General features: G+C 35.0%; 1 protein-coding gene across 5 annotated transcripts in view; it reads right to left on the bottom strand.

Annotated features, from left to right (window-relative positions):
• The window catches only part of LOC129797153 (synaptic vesicular amine transporter), a 32,051-nt gene extending 12,351 nt beyond the window's left edge, over window positions 1–19,700 (bottom strand). The window contains exons 1-3 of one of the 5 annotated variants that reach the window (XM_055839490.1): window positions 19,163–19,700; window positions 18,962–19,024; window positions 7,247–7,508 (exon numbers count right to left, since the gene is read on the bottom strand). In XM_055839490.1, the coding sequence (XP_055695465.1) occupies window positions 7,247–7,490 (244 nt within the window). In that variant the 5' untranslated portion in view covers window positions 7,491–7,508; window positions 18,962–19,024; window positions 19,163–19,700. Of the gene's footprint in view, window positions 1–7,246; window positions 7,509–13,639; window positions 14,483–15,837; window positions 16,338–18,961; window positions 19,025–19,162 lie in introns of those variants that run through there. The other 4 variants (XM_055839487.1, XM_055839489.1, XM_055839491.1 and 1 more) reach the window with 4 other exon arrangements.
• Window positions 19,701–26,053: the final 6,353 nt, after the last annotated feature.

Genomic DNA, 26,053 nt, shown 5'->3' with positions numbered 1-26,053 from the left:
TTTCACAAAAGGGTCGACTAATCCTGCGAAACACCCTGAATATCGCGTTGAAAATGGGAAATTGTACAAGAATTGCCGCGTGAAAAATCCTACAGGAGGGATCGAACATAAATGGAAATTGGTTGTGCCAAAAGAAGATCGTGAAGATTTGTTGAAAAAATATCATGATGAACCTGTTGCAGGACATTTTGGGTTTTTCAAAACCTTTAGCAGACTCACTGAGTTTTGTTATTGGCCCAAAATGCGACAGGATGTCAAGAAGTGGTTGAGAAAGTGCGATGTATGTAAAGGTTCCAAAGCTCCTAATGCTGCCCTTGCACCCTCAATGGGGAAATATATTGAAGCTAAAAGACCCTGGGAGTTCCTTAGTGCTGACTATATTGGTTCACTGGTCCGATCTTCCCATGGGTACAACAATATTTTAGTCCTTATGGACAAATGTACAAAATTTGTTCTATTGTTCCCCCTGAGAAATGCAAAGACCCCAGCACTAATTCGTGTGCTCAATGATCATGTCTTTAATGTGTACGGATATCCGCGCTGCATATTAACAGATAACGGAGTACAATTCGAATCAAGGGAGTTTAAAAATTTTCTAATGAATCATCATGTCGCGCACTATAAGACTCCTTACTACCACCCCCAAGCAAATCCCACTGAACGGGCCAACCGAACCATAATTTCCACCATACGAGCGTTTATCCAGCGCGAACACAAGGAATGGGCAGAGCATCTACATGAGATACAAGCAGCAATGAATTCTTCTGTCCATGATACTGCGAAATTTTCCCCTTATTATCTCAATTTTGGCCAGAACATGGTAACCAACGGCGATGAATATGAGATAATTGATGCTAATCCTCCAGAAGACTTCGCAACGCGAATGGAAAAGCTAAAATCCGCTCGGAATGTTGTGGGTTCCCGCTTACGTAAAGCGCATGATGATTCAGCGCGTAGATATAACTTGCGTACCCGCGACCAGCAATTTTCCGTAGGCGACATAGTTTGGCGTAGAAATTTTCTTCCTTCCGATGCGGTAAAAGGAGTCCAGCATAAATTTTTCCGTTGGGTGAAATCTGAAGTGGTTTCAGTTCATGGGGATACATATGAACTGCGCGATTTGAGTAATAATAAGATTGGGAGATTTCACAAGAAGGACATTAAGCCGGATTAAGACTCTGAGTATTGTTTTGTTAATTGTAAGCTTTTAATTTTAAGTAATTCTATCGTGCCTCAAATTTCTAATCGTCGCAAAAAAAAAAAGGGTAAAAATTAAAGAATCGAATTCCAGGGAAATCTGAAGATGAATTCAGAGATTTTCATTCCTGAGTAGTGCATCTGGGAATCTCCAGCAGGGAGAATTAAAGTTTTGCTTGCCCAGATTCGTCGGCCTTTTGCTCGATTAAAATGGGAGAAGATTGAAGTTAATTTTGTTGATGTGGGTGGCCACCACAGAAGCATCGTAATTTATGAAAATCTTGAGGGATGAAGATGTCTGGTAGAGGAATTGATGCGAAAGTGTTGAAACAAATGGGCCTAAGGGTTAGCCCAGTTCATGAGAACAGTGCCTTTATGTTTCCTACGAATGCGCAATTCTAATCGCTGATACCCAACCTCGTACCCATTTGCAGCAAACGTCGAGACAAAAACCCACCGAAAGCACGAGAACGATTCAAATTTGAGTTAATTAGGTGAAAGCCCACCCAGTATTCAACGAAAAAGCGTGGGAGTGAAATAAAAGCATGGGCGATGATTTTAAATACTTGGGAATCCGAGTCATCAAGGAGGACCTTAGAGGGTCTTCCCAACAACCCTAAGGGCAGGTAGCTTGCCCGCTCTCCAAGCGCTTGTCCCCTAAGGACGCGCCAACGACCCTGGACGGGTATCTCGTCCCTTGGTGAACCAAGTAGGAGAAAGATGACCCCATGGCTACAATACTCCGTCCGCTAACTCAAGGAATCCGAGGTGGAACCCACCGAAAAAAGCTCAAAGAATACTATACTCAACAATGTGCTCTCAATTCCCCATACACACAAACATCCTCCTATCATCAGCACAGCGATGAAAATTGCGTATCCGCAGGAGATAATGGTGGATTGGGGGAGAAAAGGAAAATAAGCGACGGATCAAGGGGGTAGATTGAGGACGATAAGAATTTTGGTGGTTGTAGAGTTAAAATGATAATTTAGAGTCTTATTTTTAAGAAAGGAGGGAAATTTCCGGGCCACGTGAAGCCATTTTTCTTTTTTTTTGTTTTTCTTTTTCCCAAGTACGGGGGGATGTAACGTTTGAAAAAATCCGCGCAGAAAATTTTTAAATAATTCCCCCAAATGCAGAGCGGACGGTCGAAATGGGAATATTATATTAATTGCCCCGTGGGCATTTCTTCTGCCTTTGCAGAGATCAAGCAGTATGTGCCCAACCGCAACACCAGAACAACACCAGCAGCAGTGGCAGCAGCTGAGAGGCCAAAGAGCCAGAAAAGACCAGGGTTTTGTGCCGTCCCCTCAATGCCCGAATAAATTTGTCATTTAGTGATTAAATATGAAAAGTGAAAATTAAAATTGTTGAAAAAGGAAAATAAATTAAAAATGTGTTAAAAGTGAAATTTACGAGTTTCATTTGAAGAAGGAATTAAAAGAGTAATACATTATAAAATTTCCACTGAAGCTAGACGACTAAATGTGTGGAGTCCCAATGAGGCCGACGGTGTCACCCAGTCACATGAAAAGTGGTATGATGGGAAAGGGCAAACTTGTGACGAATTGGAACTAATTGCGATTGGTAATTCAATTTATTGCCGTTTAAGAAACGAGATTGCCTTGATAATTGCACGTCCATTAGCTAGCAATTCTAGGACGAAATTAGCTTACACTTTCTCCTGGTGTATCCTCACAGTTTTCTCTTTCTCACTCATCTTCCCTGTGCATTTTATATACTATAATTATACGCAGAGGACGGAGAGACAACAAATATTAAATGTATATGAACTGTTAAACGAATACTAGAATGAATTTTGTGTATAAACTTCTCCTCCACGTTTATTAATACTTCTCCTCACTTCATCACCCATCCCCTGTGGTAGCGATAGCATCTCACAGTCCAGAAGGGGTCTGTCCGCTATGTACCTTAATTTCATACTTCCTATATAGGGCATGGCAGGATTTCACCTAAAGTGATAGTCGTGGAAATGCTGAATCGATTTTTTGTGCACCACTCATATTGCACTGTGTGTACCTACTAAAATAGCCTTTCCTGTGATAAAATGTAAAATTTTATATATTTTTTTCAAGAAAATATTTTTCTTTAAATTTTAACTCTTCTACAAAAACTAAATCTCGGACTTAATAAAATCTAATTCAATAAATTATGGAAACCAAAAAAAAAGTTTCTCCTCTTCACATAAAATTGATGGATCATAATTCATGAAAGGATAATAAAATATTTATGGGGATTATTACATTCATTTGGAAATCTTTAACACATTACTAATATTCAAAATGATCCATATATGCCCAAGAAATATTATAAGAAAATAATTTATTTTATTTTATTTATTTATTCCTTTAACTACCACTATTTGCAAATGCTTCAGAAGCTTCGGAACCACGATTTCCCAATAATAATTGAATCATACGAAAGTCGTATAGGTACTTAAACTTTTATGCCTTAGATAGATAAAAAATCTACAAAGGAGTTTATTCGTATTTGTACAAAAAAACCCTTAGTCGAGAAAAAAATTAGAATACGCGTAATCTTATACAGAATAAAAAAACTAAACGCTAAAAGACTTCCCATTATTTGCTGGAATCGGTAAAAAAGACGTCACAATTGTTTCCTTGAACGAGAAGCTTTTTCCATACAGAGATGAATAAACACCTTTGTTTTCAAAAAAATTTTGCAACAAAGAATTTTATCTTAAAAAACTTATACAAAAAAATTAATTAAAGTTTTAAGATTTTATCCAATTTTATTTTATATAAAGAAATTCTAAATGTGAATAATAGCAAAAAAGAAAAAGAAGTCAAGAATTTTCCTTTTATGGTGTGCAATCGCATGAACTTACGGGAAGTGAACGTTCTTCCTTTCTTTCCATAAACGAAGCATTATAGGAAATGTTGGGAAAGATTCGAGTGAAAGTGGCTGAATAATGAGGCAAGATAACATTCCAGCGGCGGATTGAGGGGATTTCTTTTGAAAGACCGCGACAACCGATTAAATGGGAGCGCGCGTAAAAATCCTCCCCAGAATTGATTAAAATAAGAAAATCCGTATGGCAGTTAGAATTAATTGCGGGGTATTGAAGATTTTTTTTCAATAGGGATATAGCACATCATAATTTCGACCCTGGTTAGCAGTTTAATTCAGAAAAGGAGTTTTGCTGAAAGACAATGGGTGGGATGGATAAAACAAGGTGTGGAAACGCAAAAGTCACGAGGGTGGAAATTTTTCTCTGACCGCACTCTGTGTTACAGGGGTAAGAAGTCACTGGGCAGAAGATCAGGGGAGGATGGATAGTGTTTAATAAAACATGACTACTAAAGTTACCCTTCCACAGAGATGGGGGGAAGATTGTGAGATGGGAAGGGGTGGCATTGAGATGAATTTGGTGCGAAATCTCGCTCTTGCCGCCCAACCACGACATCACTTCTCACTTCGTAAGACGCAAAGGGAAAGCGATACAAAATTACTTATTCAATGAGGGATGCTTTGCTGGCCTTCTATATACCCACAATGATGCCTCGACTTGATGATGGAAGTGGCTGGTGGTTGAGAGTAAGAAAATGGTTGAGACAACAATTTCGATAAGTGGTCGACGCTATAAATTCACTCCACTCACCTCGCACTTTTCTTGTATCCACCCCCATCCCACATTCCCACATTCATCCGTTGGCAAAAAAAGAATAAGATTGTACATAAAATGTTGTGTTCGTAGAATTGGAAAATGGGGCCAATATTGCGATTTTCACTTTATCGCAATATTCCTTTTAAATCGCGAAATCCCAATAGCCAAGAATGCTCCCCTCTCCAACATTAAGATCAGTATGAAAGAGACTGTGGTTTATGTGGTGCTTATCCCGTGAGAATGATTTTTATGCAAAAAATATTCCCTAATGGCGAAACTCTTTACCTCCTCCTTTATTTCTCCATTTCTTCAATCATTATGCTAAAAAAATGCTCATTAATTAATGAGTCTTTTCCATTGCAATCCATTTTGTTACAAAATTATCTTTTTAAGATAATAAACTTTTCATCGGTTTTCTTCATCTAATTATTGGACAATATTTTGTGTAAAAGAGGAAAGAAGAGAGTGACCAAAGACTGCATGAATGTTGAAATTTTATCATGAAGCATACCAATGGTATGAATCAATGGCAAAAGTAATTTTCGTTGAAACACCTCGAAAATCGTTTTGCAACATATTTTGCTTATCCGTATTAACAATCAATTTGAACCCTCAATATAGCAGACAAAAAGAAGCACCACATCAATAAAATTCTATCAAAAGAACCGACATGTAGTTCTTAGAACAACTTTTGCACACCATCCCCCATCAATCGACTTGCTAGATATTTCAGATGAATAAATAGGACAAAGAGGGAGAAATCATTTGCCGCGTAACGTGGTGGAAAAAAGGAAAGTTATAAAAGAATGGAGATGGATTTTGTGAATATAACAGAAAGACGATGGGATTCCCTCTTGGGGTCTATTTCCTCTCCACTCCATACCATCGCCCAATTGAGGCTTTCCAGAGAAGACGAAGAATAGACCTTACGGGCAAAATGTCCTCCCTGCTAACAGAAGATTCTTGATAGGCACCGGAAATAGCTTCACAAAGTGTTGATGACATATTAAATTATCATACCGTGTATGTGTCTGAAAATATTTTAATTCCACTAAATGCATCTTGTCTTGCACAGAAAGGAAGCAAAATAGTTTTTTTTTGTCGGTACAAAGCAGTTTTCATTGGCATGGCACATTTCTAATTTTATTACTTTGATTTTCCACATTAATATGATGGAAATTCTAGGGAAATATTCAAAGAATTGGTCTTGAAATCAGGTTTTTGTCAGATAATTCTAGAGAGGATTAGGTATAGGACTTTTACCTAATCAACTGATAATTTTCATACCGCTCTACATACTGGACTTTTCAATTCCGAAATGGTTTTTCCTTTCAATAAAGGCTAAGTGATTGTCAACGAAGTCCATCTTATTGAGTGTTCCACCTGGTTTTGTTAGGCAGTTTTACTGCTTGACAGCCTTTTGACTTCAAGAAAGCCGCCTTATCTGAGGGTGTATTATGCAACTCTCCGAGCTGCTGGGTGGCTGTAGATTTCTTATGACCACCTAGCAGCTCGGAGAGATGCATCTGGTTTCTTGTATTCTTAGTCATGTCTTGTTTCTTTAGGATCCCGGAATGGGCATTGTACGTGATGTGCCACACTCCGATATCTTTTAGGAGCTCTCCCAAATCCATCATGTTACTTGCGCTGTCAGTAATTACGGCATAAATATCTGTGTGGTACATGGTTTAGGCCTTTTCCATTGCATCTTTAATTCTGTTCGGCTCCCGAATCGACTACGACTTTTTATTGTTTAGCCCTCGCTAATATAACTTTGCTCTAACATTTTGGGAAAAATACTCAAAATATTTTTAGATTTTCCCAAACCTTTGTATGATTCTTTTTAGCCCCAGTCTCACCTAAGAGAAATTTTTCAGGTGCAACATTCCCATGAGCTGGCTAAATTGACAATTTTCACTTTCCCTAGGGTGTGTGTGTGTGCTGAAAAGTAAAACACGGAAAATCCGATGAGATTTTTTCCAGCACACACCTCTTCACCGCACAGAATAAAGACGGTAGATATTTTCTTTTTCATTGTACAGAAAGTGTATTTAGTTGAGCAAACTTGATTTAGTCGTTTTTATCGTTCCACATTTCTTCAACCAAACTCCCAATAGACAGTTTTTTTGATGTGTGAGAAAGGAGAGCCAATATCCATGGGGGGAGAGTTGAGTGGAGTGACTAAGCAAAGATGCGGGAAAAATTCTCCCTACTTGTACCCACATGGAGGAATCCTTTCGTCACAGCGATGGAGTGTCTCTACTTGAAGAGCCAACTGTTGAACTTTGAGATTTTATAGTGCACTTCTCATGCCCAGGGGGGAGCAGCACATAGCGGTGGCAATGGGAGTATTTGGGGGAATATATTGATGGTGTGGAATATTTCATCCCTTTGACTCACCGACTGTGGTAAGAAGCATATTGTCGAGGAGGAGTGCAATCGCCACAATGATGAGGACGAGACGCCTCGAGCCACGCCAGCGATCCATCCATGTTTTTGCTGTTCCAAAGAGTCCTCCATTTCTGGCACCGGGACTGCTTCCGCCACCTCCACCACCCACGGCCGAAGCCGTTGATTGTGGATGCGGCAGAGCGTTTGCAGATTGTTGGTTGGCGTTGGCCCCTCCTGGATCTGTGGACTGCATCTCAGAGGCCAGTATTTACTGAAAAGGTAAAAAAAAATGGAACATATTTTAGCCAAAACCTTTAAAGTTTTTTTTTCAAAATCAAAAATTAAAGTTGAATTTTAATTCTTTAAGATCTTATTCCCTGCAAAAATATCTTAATATCTCTGCATTTATAAACTTATTGATTGCACAAATTAGAACAAAACTCCAGAGAATCAATCATGGAAGTTTTGTCTTCAGGGACTACTCTGAGGACCTCCCAAACACAGGGACGACGATTTGAGTGGTCAATGAATGCGAAGGACACTCCACGTCAATTACCGACTGTCCCGCCACAGAAACTCTCGTCCAAAATGCTTGGTGAATTTTCACTCATGTATTTTGCTGTATTTCCGCTTTCCTTTATACACGCGTTTCACTACGCATCACCCGAGATCCTAATGGTACAGGAGGATAGCCTGAAGTCTATCTGTGCGCAATGTTGTGCAAAATGAGGAAAATCCCTCGTGTCAATTTTGAAATTGAAATAAAATTAGTGTTGAGAGTTTGTGTATCTCATTCTGCTGGTTTTTGTGGTTTCACCTCCACCTGGGGAACTTCTTTTTCCATGCCTAACAGAATATACATAACAGTATAGTGCCAGAAAGAGTGGAAAGCGATGGAAAATATAGGCCACTCATCATAATATGTAGTAGGTGTACTATGGGAGAGAGTTTGAGACAAGTTTTTCACTTTATGCCTTTAGGGAGCAACTTCGTCAAAGTCACATGCGAATGTTATACCTTCCCCAAAGGTGAGGGATGTGATGAAATATGAATGGCGAAAACACCGATTCAACTGATACAAAACTGATTTAATTATAAATTCAATGTTGTGATGCTGATGAGGAAGGAAATGTTATTAATTCAATAACCGATTACAATATGGGGCGTTAAATTGGTGGTCGATGCGTGTAGTACCTACCGATATGTAGTTTTGAATGGTTCCCTTGGGGAGCAAAGGTTACATAGTTGTTTTTTTTTTAAAATATTTTTAAAAAATGTACAGTTTTACGTGAGAAAATATAATTATTTTGTATGATCATGATCTATACCGGAACTGTAAATTCTATTATAAAATCATCTATAACTGAAAAGGATTCCCATGCAATTTATAAACTAAAGGACAAACAGTTTAAACAAATAGAATTTTAACATAATTTCAAGAAAATTAACTTGAGCATAAACTTGACTGTACGTACAAGTAAACAAATCTGATTCGTCTGTGCATCAATTTGCTTAATGGTGCTCTTTTTTTGCACATAATATGTAAGTACTACTATCGTGCTCTACTAAATTGTCACAATTTTTACGATCATGCTAATTAAATTTCCATACAAGTTTCTCAATATTAGTCTCACACTTCTCCTTTCAGCATTTTCCTTTTGCCATCGCATTTCTCAACAGAATGCTATATGTAGGGTGGAAGCAAAAGTTGATACATAGCGCGAGCTCTGTATATAGGTACATTTAAGAGTAAAATGAGTTCTGAGAAAATATTCTCAGTGTGTAAGAAAAACGTTTCAAAGTGAAAATGCCATGGAAAATCAAGTTAGAAAGGGAGGACTGAGTGATAAAAAGGGCATTTGAATATTCAAATTGAGTTTCCAAATCAAATAACTGCGTGCAAAAATACAAAAAAGCACCATAAAAATGTGTTAAATGAATTTATTTCCATTTGCAAGATGACTCCATATCGCTGATCCACTTAATTTTCTATATAACTGATTCCATTGTAATCGTACTAGAAATGTACGCGTGAGGAAATTGGTTTTGTGCAATGAAAGATGGGGCAGTCTGTGCCGTCTTTTATGGAAAAATTGCATCGTTCTTTATACATTCCTAAAATGAATACATTTTTGTTGTAGCACGCAAGTGGGATTCCAAGAAATACAAATCAGCACGCAGAACAAAAAAAAATAAAATTAAATTTTTTAGAAAAGAAAATCTAGATCTATTTTGATTGAAATTTAAATTAAGTTCTACTTACATGAAGTTCTAAAGACTCGTATAGAATTTCATAAACTTATTAAAATGTTCTGAAGGTTGTAATAGTGATTAGAATAGTTTTGGATTTATGTGTTTTCCTATGTATTCCGAAGTTTAATGTAATAAAAATTGATAATATTCGCTTTCATTCAGAAAAAATGAAAAGAAAATTGATTCATGACCAAATATCTCAGTCAGTGAATGCTTATTGCAAAAAAAGCAACAAAAACATTGCCTCCAAGGCAAAAATAGATGCTTCTGAGAGTTGTAAATTTGCAACAAAGGTCAATGCGCTTCATTCATGAGAATTCTAAGTAAAATTGTTTTCCCTTATTTGCTTAGAATAGATGATTTTTCAAATTTTTGTGTAAGGTCTAAAATTTCTTGGAAGAAGATAACATTGTGCATGCGTTACATGTTTTTAATTAACCCAAGTTACGTTATCTAATACTTGACATAAAGAAAAACTATAATAAACTGATTTAAACTGATTCGAACCGGCTGGCAAAGGGAACGTTAAATATTACTTTTTTTCTTGTTTCAGGAATACGTATTGTGGTAAAATAAAAGGTCAATGATTTCGAGTTTTTAAATCATTCAATCAATTTTTAAAATAATAAAAAAAAACACCCAAAAATGAATATAACAAGTTATAATCTTTTGTTCAATAGAACACCTGGGTAAAGATCATACGAAAATGTTTTAAGCTCACTAAAAATATTCTCACAACATCACTTCCGTTATATCAATGAAAAATATCTTTTTTAGTAGGTATCAATCTATCTTCCTGCTTGCTATAAAAATTTGATTAAGATTCAACACGTTAATTAGCAAATTCATACAAAGCGGTTTTTTTTAAAGATAAATCTCTCCAGTTTTATATTTTACATTTAATGAATGTCTAACAAAAATAAAATTAATTGAGATTTTTCCTTAATTCAACTTACTTTTTTATTTACCCGGAATTGTCAATTTAGTAAGCTCGACAATTATTCTTGTGTTTACCTTGAGTACTGTATTATTCTCACAGAAGTCAAATAAATTCGTTATAAGAACAGTTTTAGGACTTCTTAAGCGAAATGATAAGAATTTGCTTTGAGAATGCATGTCTTAGACAATTTAATTTAGAAAATTTACGGTTTTGAAATATTTCGTTTTTCATTTTTACAAATCCTTTGTGTCCAGGTGTGTGTTTTTGTTTCATTTTGTTTACGTTAAATTAAATAGGTGGAGAAAGAGATGGAAAAAACCCTATTAATTTGTATTTTCTATAAAAAATATTAACAATGAGCTTCTTTCAATTTATAAACACAAATAAATGTACGGGTAAGCTGACCAAGCTTACGGGAGCTGTGTTTCTTTCAGTGTACCAATTTTGTGAGAGCAAACTAGAACGCGAATTTGTTTAAATACATGCAAAATCGGGAAAAGTTGAAAAGTCATCCCCCAAGAAATCTTTAAAATGCCATATCTCGGGAACGGCTTCATAGATTTTCGAGTTTGAGCTATCGTTGGAAAGGTCTTAACCTCAACTATAACATATTAAAATATGAAGTAAATCGATAATGGCATTTTTGAAATATTCGAGTTCGAAATTTTCGAAAATTTTGATTTTGACTTTAGCGCCTCTCGCGGTCATTTCTCGAACTTGCAATGTTCTAGACATTTGTAGGGCTTCACGAAACCTTTCATTTGCACTTGAGTTGATCAAAATCGGACTTGTAGAACCCGAGATATGACATGCCAAATTTGGAAGGCTATATCTCGAGAACGGCGACATAGATTTTCTTTATTTTTGGCATGGAGCTAGATAATATGGTCAGCTACAACATATCAAAAAATGAAGCAAATCGATAATGGCGTTTTCGAGATATTCATCGAAAACTCATCGAAAATTTTGTTTTTGATTTTTGGCCCCCTAGCGGTCACTTTTGAAACTTCGTATGTTCTAGAGAGTTGTAGGGTTTGTTGAGATCTTTCATTTGACCCCGGGTTGATCAAAATCGGTCAAGCCGTTTTCGAGTTATGGTCGAATTTCGATAAAAAATTGTGGCGGCCATATTGACTAAACGGCTTGACCGATTTTCGAAAATGAGGTATCGTTGGAAAGGTATTGATGGCCCCTACAACATATCAAAATTTCAGACCTCTAGCTATAATAGGGGCTGAGATATAGCGAAAACAAAATTTTGAGGTTATTCAAAATGGCGGACGGAGGGGTGGGGGGGTGGATTTGACCTCATAATCGGATTTCTTCAGGTCGATATTTAAACTTTGCCGTTTACCGCAAGTCTCTATCTATCACCGTTCTCTTGCAATTTAAGTTTATGATCCGGCCGGACGGCCGGACGGCCGGACGGACGGCCGGCCGGAAAAAATTTTTTTTTGGCGCATACGTTTTTTGGAATGTGGGGACCCTAATTCGTGCTCATCCCAAGTTTGAGCCCGATCTGACGACTTTCGATTTTGCTCGGTACACAAAAGCTGTGTCTGAAAGAAACACAGCTAAAACATTTCTTGATGAAAAGTTATAGGTATAGAAAAATCTGAATCCGATTTTTTTCTTTTTCGTCATAAACACTATACAAAAGTTAACTCTTGAAGATGAAATAAGTGAGGCAATTTAATGAAAATTTGCAGCAAAGAAAATTATTTTTGCACACATTATATTCGGTTGTAAGGAAAATAAAAAAAAAATTTCTCGTTTTAAAATTTGTTTTATATTGTATATATTTTTTATACACATAAGTTGTAGTATGCTTTCATGGAAATTCCCGGGCAATTTCTTTGCATCTTTATAAGAATTACTTGGAAATAAAAATATAAAATTAATTTCACTAGAAATTAATAAAAGCACACACGCAAAATAGATGGAGGAGAAGAGTGTGAATTATGATGGAAATTTTAATTGTATCTGAATGACAATGTCGCGGAAGTGTGGCGTTCTTTGCATCAAGAAAGAACGCCACCTTAACTAGAACCAATTAAAGTCAATACGATATGCCTCAATGTGTTCATTGTGTCTCTTGGTAAAGTGTTTACTTCAGATTACAATCACTGAATATGTACTTCTGTGTATACCCTCATCGCAACAGAAAGTCCACATACAACTTTGGAACATTCCGAAGAAGTCAAGAAGGGTAAAAATGCTTTTGAGGTGGTTCCATCATTTACCAACAGCTATATAGCTACAGCACATTTAATGATGTGCACGTTGTTTGGCAATTATTCCATAGCATACAATTCTCATGCGGTTTCTTTGGCTGATAATCACAAAATCTCTTCGATTTTTTTCACATCTTTCTAAAACCCCCGTCGCATCGTGTGGAGGCGATTTATACGGCGGCAGAAGATGAAATTCTCTCTATACTATGGAAGTAAAACGTGTTCTTGAGACTCGCAGATCCACTCAATAACTCATCCACTTCACGAAAATCACTAATTTCATTGATTCCGCCACACAGTTCAATCTTCAGAACATTTTTTTTATATCTGCTCCGGCTTTGAGACATTCGGGCATTATCCTCCACTTATACCTTCTTGCTCTTGGCTATTGTACTCTGATTCACTGATATTGTAATCATGGGAATTCATTAGATTTTCTTTACATGAAGTAATAAACAATTTAATAAAAAAAAAAGTTTATAAAAGAACTTACAGAAATACTGAAAGAAAGATTTTATATAGACTTTGTTCTCAAAAATCCTATATTGAAAGAATTATACAAAGTATAATAATTCGATATTGAAAAGTTACTGGAAAACGTGTTTATTTTATTCATATTAACTAATTAAGGTATTTGAAACAATTCAAAATAAATTTTGTTATTCAAACAAACTTTGGTGGAAAAGGTCCGAACTTGAGCCATATTTTCCCAGATTAAATTCACTTTCTCTGATACATATTTTAAGCACGATCCATGTAGTTTAATTTTGCATATTTTTGCATAAATTATTTCTAATGATATTTTCTTCTTTTCTTACTAGCACAGCACGAGCACAAGGAGAAAGAATCATAAATATGTGTGAAGAAAAGCATTAATTTATCGATGATTCTTCTATCTCTTTAATTCTCTTCAAAGGTAGTGATTTTGCATTTCTCTTTGAGTATGTAAATGTAGGTAAGTTTGTAATATAATACCTCTGGAGAAGTTTCACTCAAAAATTCCGCTAAATTGCTTTTAAGTTGAAGTTAAGCACTACACACCACCGAGTATTTGTTTTTAATAACAGAACACAAACACTGCCAAGTGAATTGGGGTTGATATTCGCGATGGCGTTGAGGTAAGCGCGGTGCAGGTAAAATTCCAAAGATATTGGTTTTTAAAGGTATGGTATAAGCGAAAAAAAAATTTGTACTTTGTGAAGATGCTTCACTCCGTGAAGGCACTGAACGACTGAAGGAATTTGAGGAGTATTCTTCTTCTTGTACGATGGATTAGCGAAAAAAATGGTAACCTTCAAATCAAGTTTGGAGGAATTTTTGAGTGTCTGCTGGAATAATGATATCCAGTTTTTCATTCTACACTCTTTTTTCTTCAAACGCCATATCTCCGGCAATCAACCTTAGCGCAGCATCTCAAACTGTTCTAAAACTATGAAATATTGTCACGTTTTTATTCATCACTACTAAATACAACCCGTTTCCATATTCGAATCATTATATACATATTAAACATAGCATGATAATGGGACACACACACGATAAGTACCAATTAAAATAAATGGAAGTATCACAGCTGAGATGTTTGATATATCATCTCGCGCAATGAATTTACGAATGATCTTGACTTTGGGGAAAACAAACGGCAATTTTGGGTATAATTATTTTAAATTTAGTTTAGATGCGAAGTACTTTGTTGGAAATATTCCAGAAAAGCTTGATTTGGTGGGCATGAAAAAAAATCCCTAACTTTGCGGTAGAACAAGATGATTGTTTGGCAGCACCACACCACTGATCGCGATTCACACGCGGAAGATGTGAGACACGACTGGAGCACCACCAACAAGTTCATATTATTTAGTCATTAAGACGGCACAATCTCGTCTCCGACACCACAAAATCTCCTATCACCTCGTGCTCGTCGCTCGCGACAAAGTATTAATTGAGTGATGGAGAAAATGTGTAGCGTGGAAAAGGTGCGGTGGAGGTATACGAAAATGTCTGAAACATTTAATTTCCTGAAAATTGAATTTTAATTTGTTCTCTAATTGCAACCATCAGGGAAAAGTTCGAAATATTGAGAAGGGGTTCATATCTTTTAGCGAAATATCCTTTAAGAACACAATTGGTGTCAAAAATACCTATGATACACTGGACCTACATATATTTTTGATTAATTAAGATAGACAATTAAAGAATAACTAGGTATTAAAAAGAAATCTAATAAACGATAAATTTTTGTGCTCATTTTAACTTTATAATATGAAAAAAGGATGTTTTTCTTTAACAAATTAAAGTATTTTATTGATTAGGGTTCAAAGCCCCAAAAACAGAAATTAGGTAATATATTTTCGCTATATACGTATGCCTGTTTTTCTTAAAATATGTTCATTAATAACTTATATGCGGAAGATTGAGGTAAATAAGTCGGGCATAATGAATCAGAGAGGAAGAATAACAAAGGATGATCGAACACCTTTGCGTGATGTTGAACGCATCCATCTTATTTCTTATGCAATCTGAGGAATTTAATTGCTAAATACGGGTACCATACATGATAGTTATAGAGCTTTTTTTCTTTCCCTCCCCTGGGAATAAATCCTATCCCTGCCTACCCATTTATACATACATATATAAACATGTGTGGTATTGAAATTAGTTAACAATTAAGTGGAGCTTTGTATTAATATTTTTTCTTCTTTCTAATAGTATACGGCGAGAAAAATGATTCAACCACCAAGTTCACACGCAACTGATCATTTATTTTTATCCAGATTTTGCATTTTGAGAAGTGCGAAGGAGGAAAAAAGCACGTCAATAGAAAAAATTCCACAATTTCACTTCAAGTAAACCCTTACTTAGCATAAAATAGAGGTTGATTTATGTATTACAATTTTTATCACTAAAAAACAAAACATTTTTATATAAATTTGGGCCACCACGTGTAAATGTTTTCTATGCCATAAAATTAAAAAAAAAAAAAACGTGAATTTTTATCTGAAGCTCATATTTAACTATCACATTAGGCATAAATAAAATTTTCAGCAGAGCCGCAATTGGACTTGAGTATAACTCCTTCACAAATTGCTTGAATTAAGTGAATAATTAAGTGCTAAATGCAGGCAATCGTCTTCATGAACTTGAAATTCAACACAAATTAGCATTCGGAAACTCACATAAACTTTCAAAAAGAAGCTCCTTCGTGGTGTCCACGTAATGATGCGAATATTTATTTTTTACGATCACAAAAGCACAATATTTTATTACTCACAGTCAAGAGTAATATTTATCACAATTTATGGAATTTTCTCGAGAACATTTGGATTAGAATATTAAAAAAAATATTCACACTGTCGCAAATTAATCAATATGATTAAAATAAATCATTTATTCAGATGTTTATATAGTAGATCACTCAATAAAATTGGAAAAATCACTCATAAAGGCGCTATCTCATATTTCTATTAATGAGAAAATAAAATGTTTTCAGTTTAAAAAAAAAATGCAGCTTCTCAGAGCACGATTTTACCCCAACTGACGACCACTACAGTCTGATAACAACTAATAGCCCAGAGGAAAAACTCGTGCAGTTTTATACGGCACGCGTTCAATGTTAACTATGATTCGTTTATTTAAAACAAAAGTGAGAAGCTCTTGCCACTGTCACTGATAAACTGAACCAACATTCATGATGTAGCCTACTGAAAACCTGGAGCTCGAGAAAACCCCGGCTAATGTTATGGGTATTTCGTCAGAAATAATTAAGACATTCCTGGTAAGTTGTGGAAAAATTACTACCTAATTGGTCTGGTATTTCTCTCTTTTACTTCTTTTAGCTCACTTGATATTTTCTGGATAGAAATGAAATATGTAGTAATGTTAGAGATGCAACATAAATGTAAATATATTTATCCCAAATTTTATTTACATAAGTAGGCACTCTGGTAATTTAGTATGAAATTAATTTAATTATGTTCCGTAGGCTTATGAAAATGCATTTTGCTGCATTAAACAATATAAAAGATGTATCTTATCAACATACATTTTTTCCAAAATATTGATTAAAAAAATCTGTGTGTGGTTATTCAAAATAGCAAACGAATTAAAACTCCGTTATGTTTTCTCATCAGACGTAATGATTCCCTAAAATTACCATCTTCAGACTTCGAACCTACACTTATCTACGCGTGATAAAAGGATTTTATATTTTAAAATATTTTTTATTTTACGTTTTCTTAACCCTCTCGCGTCTGTGCAAATGGTATTTGGGGATATTACAGTCACTATTGCATTTCTTCTGCAACACAAACCGGGTACATCTACGGTTCTCTTCACCATAGCTGTGTGGTATTGATTGACCCCTAAATAATTTGTACCTGAAGAAGGAGGCATACATCTCCGAAACGTCGTACACATTAATCACCGATTATTACACTGCTAACATCAAAAATTAATCTCAAGTGATGCTGTTTTAGTTCTGTTGCAGAATATGTGCTCTAAAAAACTTTTATAATTAAGACGGTAAATATACAATTATGTATAAGTATTATTGTGATAAATAAATACTTATATACATATTTAACATTTTTAGCTACTATTCTATGTAATAAAAGCATTTCTTTCTACTTATTTTGATAAGTTTAATATGTATGAAAGAACAAATAAAGAATACTTAAGTGTATTTTTATCCGGAAAACGACGCTTTTTTGCGATAAGTAGGTAAATAGCATCCGGTAAATATGTAACTTTTTATTTTCTCATTTTTGTACATTAAATCAAAACTCTTTCTTTCAATATAGTTCTGCTACCATTGTTCTAAAGAACGTTAAAGAAGAATCAAGACTATAGGACAGTGAATCATTTAGACTTCCTGATAAGATCACCTTCGTTTTTGTCAATTTTTGAGGAGCTTTTTTATGACTCAGGATTTTTTTTAACTGACAATGAGTTTATATTCCTGGTAGGTACGTCATTCTCAACAACTTATTTTACCGAAAACATTAAATTTTTCTTTTGAATTCTAAATTAATTTATGGTATGATACTTAAAGTGTTTTACTTTGGTCATAAAATTTAGGTTTTTACTATTTATACAGTTTTTATTTTCATTAACGCGGATAGATTTAAAAAAAAATATTTTCTTGAAGTCTAACTTCAAAACTTTTAAGTCATCAAAATGAATTTGCGAAGTTCCTACATATACTAAATTAGGCAAATCTATTTAATTATGATCATTATGATTTATTAATTCTATATATATATATATTTAATTATTTTAAAAAATTCAAATAAAAATTATCACTGTATTCTTTTCAGACATAGCTTTTGGGTGCTTCCTAAAATCAAAAGCTCTCAAACTTTTATGAGAACGAATTATAATTTTACAAGATAAACGTGTTTGAAGCACAATACCTGTATAAATAAATTCAACAATAAATTTATTTAAAATTCATGTTGTAGTTAAACTAATAAGTAAACATGGATTCATAAAATAACACCGCCTAATCTTTCAGAATTATTCTGACTTTGTTTTTTCAATTTTATGCTAACAAGGAAAGTGAGAAAAAGTCCGTAATTATTGCTTATAAACGATGCTAAAGCACACTCAACACACTGGCCGTAAAACCCAGTGAAAAAAACTTTATTTAAATATCTATATGATTTGTTTAGAGGTTTAGTGAGTCACATCACCGTCGCTTTACTTTGAACAAAATCTATGTGAGAAAAATTACACATTTTTAGGAATATGTGCCTAGATTTTTGATTTTCATCGTTTTCACGAGGAAAAAACTGCAATTAATGTGGGTTGGAAGCAGTTTTCTGGGAAATTATATTTTTATTACTTTTCCTTCTCACTTTAGAGCATTACTTATTACTCTGGGAATTCATGCGATCTTTCTTTATAATATTTGGGTCAATATCAATGAAATACCTACTTTTTTTATAGAATAAAAGTGAAAATGAGATGTATTGCACGAAACAGATTTTTCCCACTTCTTCTATCATATCTCCCAGAATTTCATTTAAATTCCTAAAGATTTTCACCAGCCTTTCATTTTCATTCATCACTACAACATATGTATACATTTTTTGCACTCTCTAAATTCAACCCCCGAGGTCACTTTCGATCGCAATCTTTTCACAAAATCCCAAAGTATCGCAGTTTTTTTCCACTTGATTAATACATAGTCTGAATCAAATAAATATTTTTATCATATTTATGGGGAAAAGTGCGTCTGAATTTTACAATTCTTATGTTGATTGTAGAAAAGTATATAGTAGTGAGTAGAAAAATATTCACCTTTTGGGTTTTCATGGTGTAAAGTGTGTCAATCCATTTTAACGAGATTGATTTGGTGGCACTCTGAAAGAAATGAAAAGCAAATATAAATTTTCCTTTTGAATAAAAATGTTTTCAAATATTCTAATTTGGAATTTCAATCTACTTTATTATTTTGTCATTGAGAAACTTTTAAGAATCAACAGTTTAAAGAATATTTACCTTGTCTCACTTGGCGGACAAAAAGTGTGTGGTCAGAAAAAGAAATCTGTCCGGGATGGATAGAATCGTGCTGAAATGTGTCGAATCACTGTGTAAAGTGAAGCAATCCCCCGGATGATGTCCGGATGAAATTCCCGAAAGTGCCCAAAAAATTTAACTGAGCCACATCACTAACATCTCGAGCACACAGATGACCTACGTAGTACCTGTGGCAACGAGATCTCGTCTCGTACTGCTACGAAAAATCACCCTCAGTACTACAGCTACCACGCCGTTGGAGACCTCCGCTTCTTGCGCATGATGACATTCGCCTGGGGAAATTATGATGTACCAAATGGGGAGACGCGCTCCACTTCCATAGGTCACCCCTTTGGCGAATGGATAGTGTTTGCTTGGTGGTTTCAACAGGTTCCTCTTTCGCATCACCAAGTTAACACCAAGAAGTTGGCGGTATATGTGTCACAACACATTTAGAGATGAAGAAATGGGAATGGATAGATGATATCCCGTGCAATTTATTCTAGAAAACGGATTACTTCTGGCCTGATTGAGGTACACCAAAAGTAGATTATTTAAATATAGCGTCGTAATTTAGAATGTTCTTGCGATAGAGGATATGTATCAGAAAAGGATAATAATAAAAATGTAATACAATTTTTTTAAAAGAAGTTTTAATTTTCAGTAACTGATATTTTTAGCAAAGTAGGGAAGATCGGGGCTAATAAAGTCAGCCAAGGGTTTAGGAAAATCCAGAAAATCTCAAAAATCGTATGTCCGAAGCTCTTGTATGATATTTGCCGCGGTCTCTATCGGTAAAACTTCAAGAGAAATTTTTCTAAAAGATTTTCTTGTTTATAAAATAAAAAAAATTTTTGGCGACAAGTGTTACAAAGTTTTTTTTTAATAAGAAAAATTATTTGTTACAGGTGGAATATATGAATGAAAAGCAAATGAAAATGAGAACATAAATCCAGTTCAGTAATCAAAAATGTTACCATAATTTTTAAAGTGGTCTTTGGGGGGAAAAACAATTATTTATGCTTCAAAAAGATTTTCATTAAATATATCCTTGAGTTTCCCATTGTCAAATTAGACGGACACTATCATTTGTGTCCCCTTAATCTCATTTGAATCCTGTCATAGTCATTTCTCTTTTGGCAAATGCATGCGGGTATATTGGGGTTAAGTGCAGAAATCTAGCAACAAACGAAATGAATTATCATCCTTCCGATATGTTGGAGCAAAATGTGAACAAAGTTGCTCATAAATTTATATACAAAAAACAACTTATATACATAATGATCTAATCTTGAGCGATATAAAAGCTAACAAATTGGAAAATTACTTTCTCACGACTACTCATTCTACACAGGGGCATAAAGAAGCTTTGATTGGCAGTGATGCACTTTTCTATGATGGGGAATTATATGCAAGATGATGTGTGGGTGTAAAAAAAAACAAACATGAGTGAGAAATTGGCTAAACGAGCATTTTTCTAACAGCAAATAATTGGAATAGTAAAGCTTCTCTTTTTAATTGCATAATGCTAATTCCTGTAAGTGAATTCATTGTGCATAGGAAATTAAAACGATTGTATTCTTTGCTTCAATATATGTCATACATTCCTGGAAGTGAAATTTGTGAAAATTTAAAAATGATCTAAGTGATGTATGAAATAAAAAAAAGAACAAAAATTGAACTGTGAAGAAAAGTGCAGTAAAAAGGATAAAAGAAAAAGAGAATTCGCAAAGGACATAAAAAATTAGATTGGGCGCCCATCTCGCGAGTGTAGTGTATTGTGACGGAAGAGGGCTTCAACAAGAACAAGCAACATAAGGTAGGCTCTACCAATTCCGATGTTATTATTCTGCAATGAAAAATTATAATCTTACAACGGAATAAAATATAATTTTATAAATTCTTTTTACCAAACAAAAAGATTAAATAGGTCTTTTTGTTCTTAATCTTTCTTTTTTAATGCACTACAAGGAATATCCGGTATTTTGTAGCAGATTTCCTCTTTTTTTTCTCTCCTTGAATCGTGACAGAATTTTGATTCTGGCAATCATGGCAGGGTGTGGGAGGTAAACTTTTCTCAACCATTCTCACACCCTTCTTTAGTTAGGGAAAAGTGATTGGGAGACCTGTTGTGTTAGAAGAAGAATAAATCAACGCGCAAGAAAATCTATTCTCTCAGCAATCATCTATAATATTTCTTTTCACCCCAATTGTGTTGACTTTCGCATAAAATAGAATACAATAAAAAAAAAGAAATATCTCACAAAAGTCTTGTAAGTAATATTTTTTTATACTTGTGGCACTTGTGACTCTTTCTCAAGTCGTATAGAGGAGTTAATATCCTTCTCATTTTTTATAGAGGCGTATAGTGACTTACTTCCGATGGAGGAGTCGCAGTATAAAATTATGTCATGACGCTTTCTATATACCATACACTATACATATAAACGGGTATAGTTGGGGGCGTGTATAAAAATGCTAAACTCAACATGTACATATTAAATCGTCCGTCGAAGAAATTTAATTTTCTCACGGAGTTGATCTGGAATTCTCTAATAACCGCCAGGAATTCTTAGATGAAATTGTCATCCCCTTCATTTGGCATGGAAAAGTTCTTCCCCCAAGTTGAAGACCAAGCAGAACCCACACACATACTTCCTCATTCTATTTCTTCATCTTCCAAACCACAATTGAATCTAACTACACAAATGACGTATTCTTCATAAAACATAAGACTAATTTTATCTTAAAATGCAAATATGAAAATACAATAAAAGGCGGCGCCAAAGTTCAAGTTTCTCTTTCAAATCTTGTACCATCTTCTGTGTAATCATCGAAGACTAATGTCCATTTAAGATCCACCAGTACGACTATTGTTGAGTTAGCCGTCATGCTAGGCGTAGGTTGAATAATGGCATTCTCTGTGGGTTACCGATGGGATGTTGTGGAAGTTCATCTCAAGCAGTTACCGCATTGGAATAATAATTTCTCAATAATAATGGCAAATTTTCAATTACGCCCCCACATTGATGATCAAGAAGCCATGAAGGATCAATGGGGTGGTGGAGAAGATAATAAAAAAGGAATCCAGGTCATCAAGTGCACAAGTTAATTGAAATGCGGAAACTGTAGGCATTAGTCGATATTATAATAAAATACCACTGAAGTTAATAAAAGCGTGCAATTTTTTTCCTTTGAATCCCAAGTAATACAAATTAATATTTTTCTTTTAATCTAAATATAAGAAACAGGTATGTTGTACTTATTTTGCTGTGCTTTAGCAATTTGTTCTTTACATAACATACAATTAATTTTACAATAAAAGAAAAATATCTGAGATCAAAAATAAATTGAAAGTTTCTGATCTAAAATAGATTTACAAAAAAAAATCAATTCATTTTTTACGCAGTTTGTTTTGCAAAATTTAGCGAATAATTAGAATTAAGATACTTTAATGATGCGTGAACTAATTCAACCTTGATGTATATGAAATTAAGTCCTCGCAATCACGTCATATTCCATAGAACTTGTTTTCTAAGACCTGATCAAAAAAAATATCATACAGACACAATTTAAGGTGTTTTCAATATGTATAAGAAAAAAATCAGACAATGCGTGACACATTAATCGTTCATAGAGAAACTTTTTACTCGAAAATGTTCTAATTCTTATTTAAATTTTTATATATATGCTGAAAGACAATAAGGGAAAAAACTCAAATCAAAATGATCAATTCTGATTTGTCTTCCGCCCAGCAACGAGATCCAGACACAAAATCCGCTTAATTAATAAAAAAGAAAGAAAGAAAAAAAACGGAGGCAAGAGACATTCCAAGTGGTATGGACAATGTGGAAGAAAATCGTGAAATAGTAGATGTAATCGGATTACAAAGAGCAACTTTATCATCTGAAATACCTCACTCTCAGTGTCGTGGATAACGGAGTCAGGGAGCTTTTTGTGGGGGAGTATGAGGGATGGGACAAGTGGATCTCTCTCCTTAGCTCGGAATGAAAATTAAATTAAGAATTATACTCACACCCACCCGCAGGAGCCGCAGCTTTTCTCCCATTAGATGATTCGACGATATCGTAGCGATGATAGACTGGATGTGCTGGATAGCTGTGTTGAGAATTTTTGGCGGGCAACAAATTCGTTCCGGACTATTAAGTTCTTTCATACCCTTCGCCTCATTGTGCACCCACCTCATACATAGTGCTCCACATGTGAGACATCATCGTCACATAGCTGATGCCCTCCCCAAGTTGACGCCATGATGCCTCATCGCACCAAATGGGGGAGGTCAGGCGGTGGAATGGGCACCAATGCTATGTGGCGGATGATTTCACCACACATCTCGTGGGTTTTTAAGGGTTGAAAGGATGAATGAAATAAAGCCATCGCGTGCCAAGAATTCAAACGACTCCACAACTTCAACAAGTGCCACAAGGGGTTGGGGGAGAACTGAGGGTGAATCTGGGTGGAATTTTCATCTCGCACTTGGCATTTTCTTCCTATACACCCACCCTTGTATACTCGCTTCCAAAGGAATCTGCAATTAATATTTCAAATTAATGAGACAGAGTCCTCAGGAAAAATGGAACTTTTAGTTTAGTTCTCCCTCTCTCTCTCTCTCTCTCTCTCTTCAATTTGATCTAACTCTACATTCCTTTTACATTAAAAATTTATATAAAAAAAAAATTTAAAGAATCTTAAAAAAAAAGGTAAAACAAGTTCTTCTTGTTCACATAAACTTTAATATTTAAAAGACAAATTCATATTCTGGGATAGACAGTAAAGAATCAATTATCTCTCTTAGCTTTAAAAAAAAGTTACCCAATTTGTGATCTTGAAGAATCTTTTATGAATCCTTGTAGAACTTATTTTAGCCACTAATTGCGAAAGTATATTAAGCAAATTCAAAGGAACTACCCTTTCTTATATTTTTAATTATCATCGTAAGATTTTCTGATTCCTTCCGTTCTATGCCCTTTATGCATCCTGTTCCCCCATCAAGTTTCCAGCAAGTTCTTACAAGAATTTGCTGATACATAGAGAACTGACAAGGAGGCACGGGAAACGTTTCTATCAATTCAAAATGGTCATTTTTGCCACAACAATAAAGTATTTCAAAAAGCACTTTATGCTGAAAGCTTTATCGATCATAAAAAAATACAACACAGAAATCGCTCTATAGGGTGACACAGTTGGTCAAAAATAAAGTATGTTGTTCCCCTCGCCACCTTTCCGCTATTAAAAGGTGTTTATATTCACTGTTAAAGACACAATTCAGAGTAGATCCGTTTCATGTTCACAAATTGATATTTGTATCACCTGTAAAAAAATCAATTTTATTTCTTAGTAAAAAAAATACCATCGCATTTCAACTTAGCATCTTCACTAATGTCGGGGTATTCCACGCAACTCATCGCACGTATGCATGGAAATCCTTTCAAGAGGCCACCAAATAGACAGAACTATCATTTTTTTATGTGACAAACGAAACTAAATCTTATTTATTGTTCTCACCACAATATATTTCTCCTTGACATGCTCTATATGGTGTTCTTTATCTCTCAGCCTTTCTACTGTGTGTAGTTGGGTGCAAAAAAAAAAAAGGCAAAGCGTAAGAGAACTCTATGAAAGCCATCATCATTTTTAGGGATCATAAAAGTAATACACATTTCATTTTCCTTCACGGACTTTAAGGATGAGAAGAGAACTCTATATTGGCACACAGGATATGAAATGTGATAAAAATTGTATTTTTTACGATTAATCCTAATGGATTCAAACCCCTTACACCAGATACGGCATCATTGTTTAGAGAAGATTTTAGACTTTCCCACACAAGGGGATGGTTTAACCTCATTTTCAGTGAAGAAAAGTCACTTTTTGTTGACCAAAATGTATGAGGAATTCTCGAATCTCGCTCAATCTCGACCGATTCCCGAGAAACACTTTAACTTTTTTTATATTAATAATGTTATTTCGATGATGAGATAGGGATCAATCGAGAGCTAATTAAATGTACTTTCGATTGCAAGTGGAATTGTGCAAACTGATCCCTTATTCTGATCGGAAGAACCTGCTGCCTCACGAAAAGTACTGGTTTCTCGGGGTTGGGCATCCCCCTGTTCCCACATTTACGTTAGACGACACCATAACGCCAAAAAGATTTTGGAAAAGAATTTAAGAAAAACAAGGGAACTTTTTAAAAAAATCAAAAAACGTAGGTATTAAAATAAATTAACTCAATTAACCCAGGTTTACCCTATCATCTTGTAAATTGTGATGAATTTGATTTGGTAAAATAAATTGGGAAGTTTGGTGTGTGTATGTGAAGGAAATCAAAGAGAGTGATAATTTACGGGAAATTTCCTTCAACTTCCATTACACTCTTGTAGAACCGGAAGCATCTCTCCACACCAGTTAGATGTGTCTCTGCCACCCCCGTGATTGGCTTCGTATTGAGAGGTCGGTGTATCGCTCATCTCTCGAATGAATATCGACGCGGGATCGAGTTAATTGCGTGAAATTGCTCCTATTGAGATGTCACAACCAAATATCTCATCGCACTCCCTCCCCACTGACTCTACCGCCCTCGACATAGCATTTAACAACCACTTCTGGCACCCACTCACCATCCACACCAAGGGGAGGGAAAAAAATTGAAAATATCACCGGCAATCGCGCGATAAAATAAAATTAATTCAATGTGAATTGCTTCCAATCGATAAACACGCAACAACACCCACATTTAGCCTCCCCCGTTCCCCCATTAGAGGCTTCTTTTGGTGAGTTTGAAGGTGCAGAGAAGTACCGGATACTTGGGTGGAGTGAAAACAAATAAAAGAATCCCTGAAACAAGGTGGA

Source organism: Lutzomyia longipalpis, chromosome 1 (genome assembly GCF_024334085.1).
Source record: "Lutzomyia longipalpis isolate SR_M1_2022 chromosome 1, ASM2433408v1".
Lineage (NCBI taxonomy): Eukaryota > Metazoa > Arthropoda > Insecta > Diptera > Psychodidae > Lutzomyia > Lutzomyia longipalpis.
The sequence above is the reverse complement of the archived record's forward strand: the minus strand, read 5'-3'. Positions and strand labels throughout refer to the sequence as shown.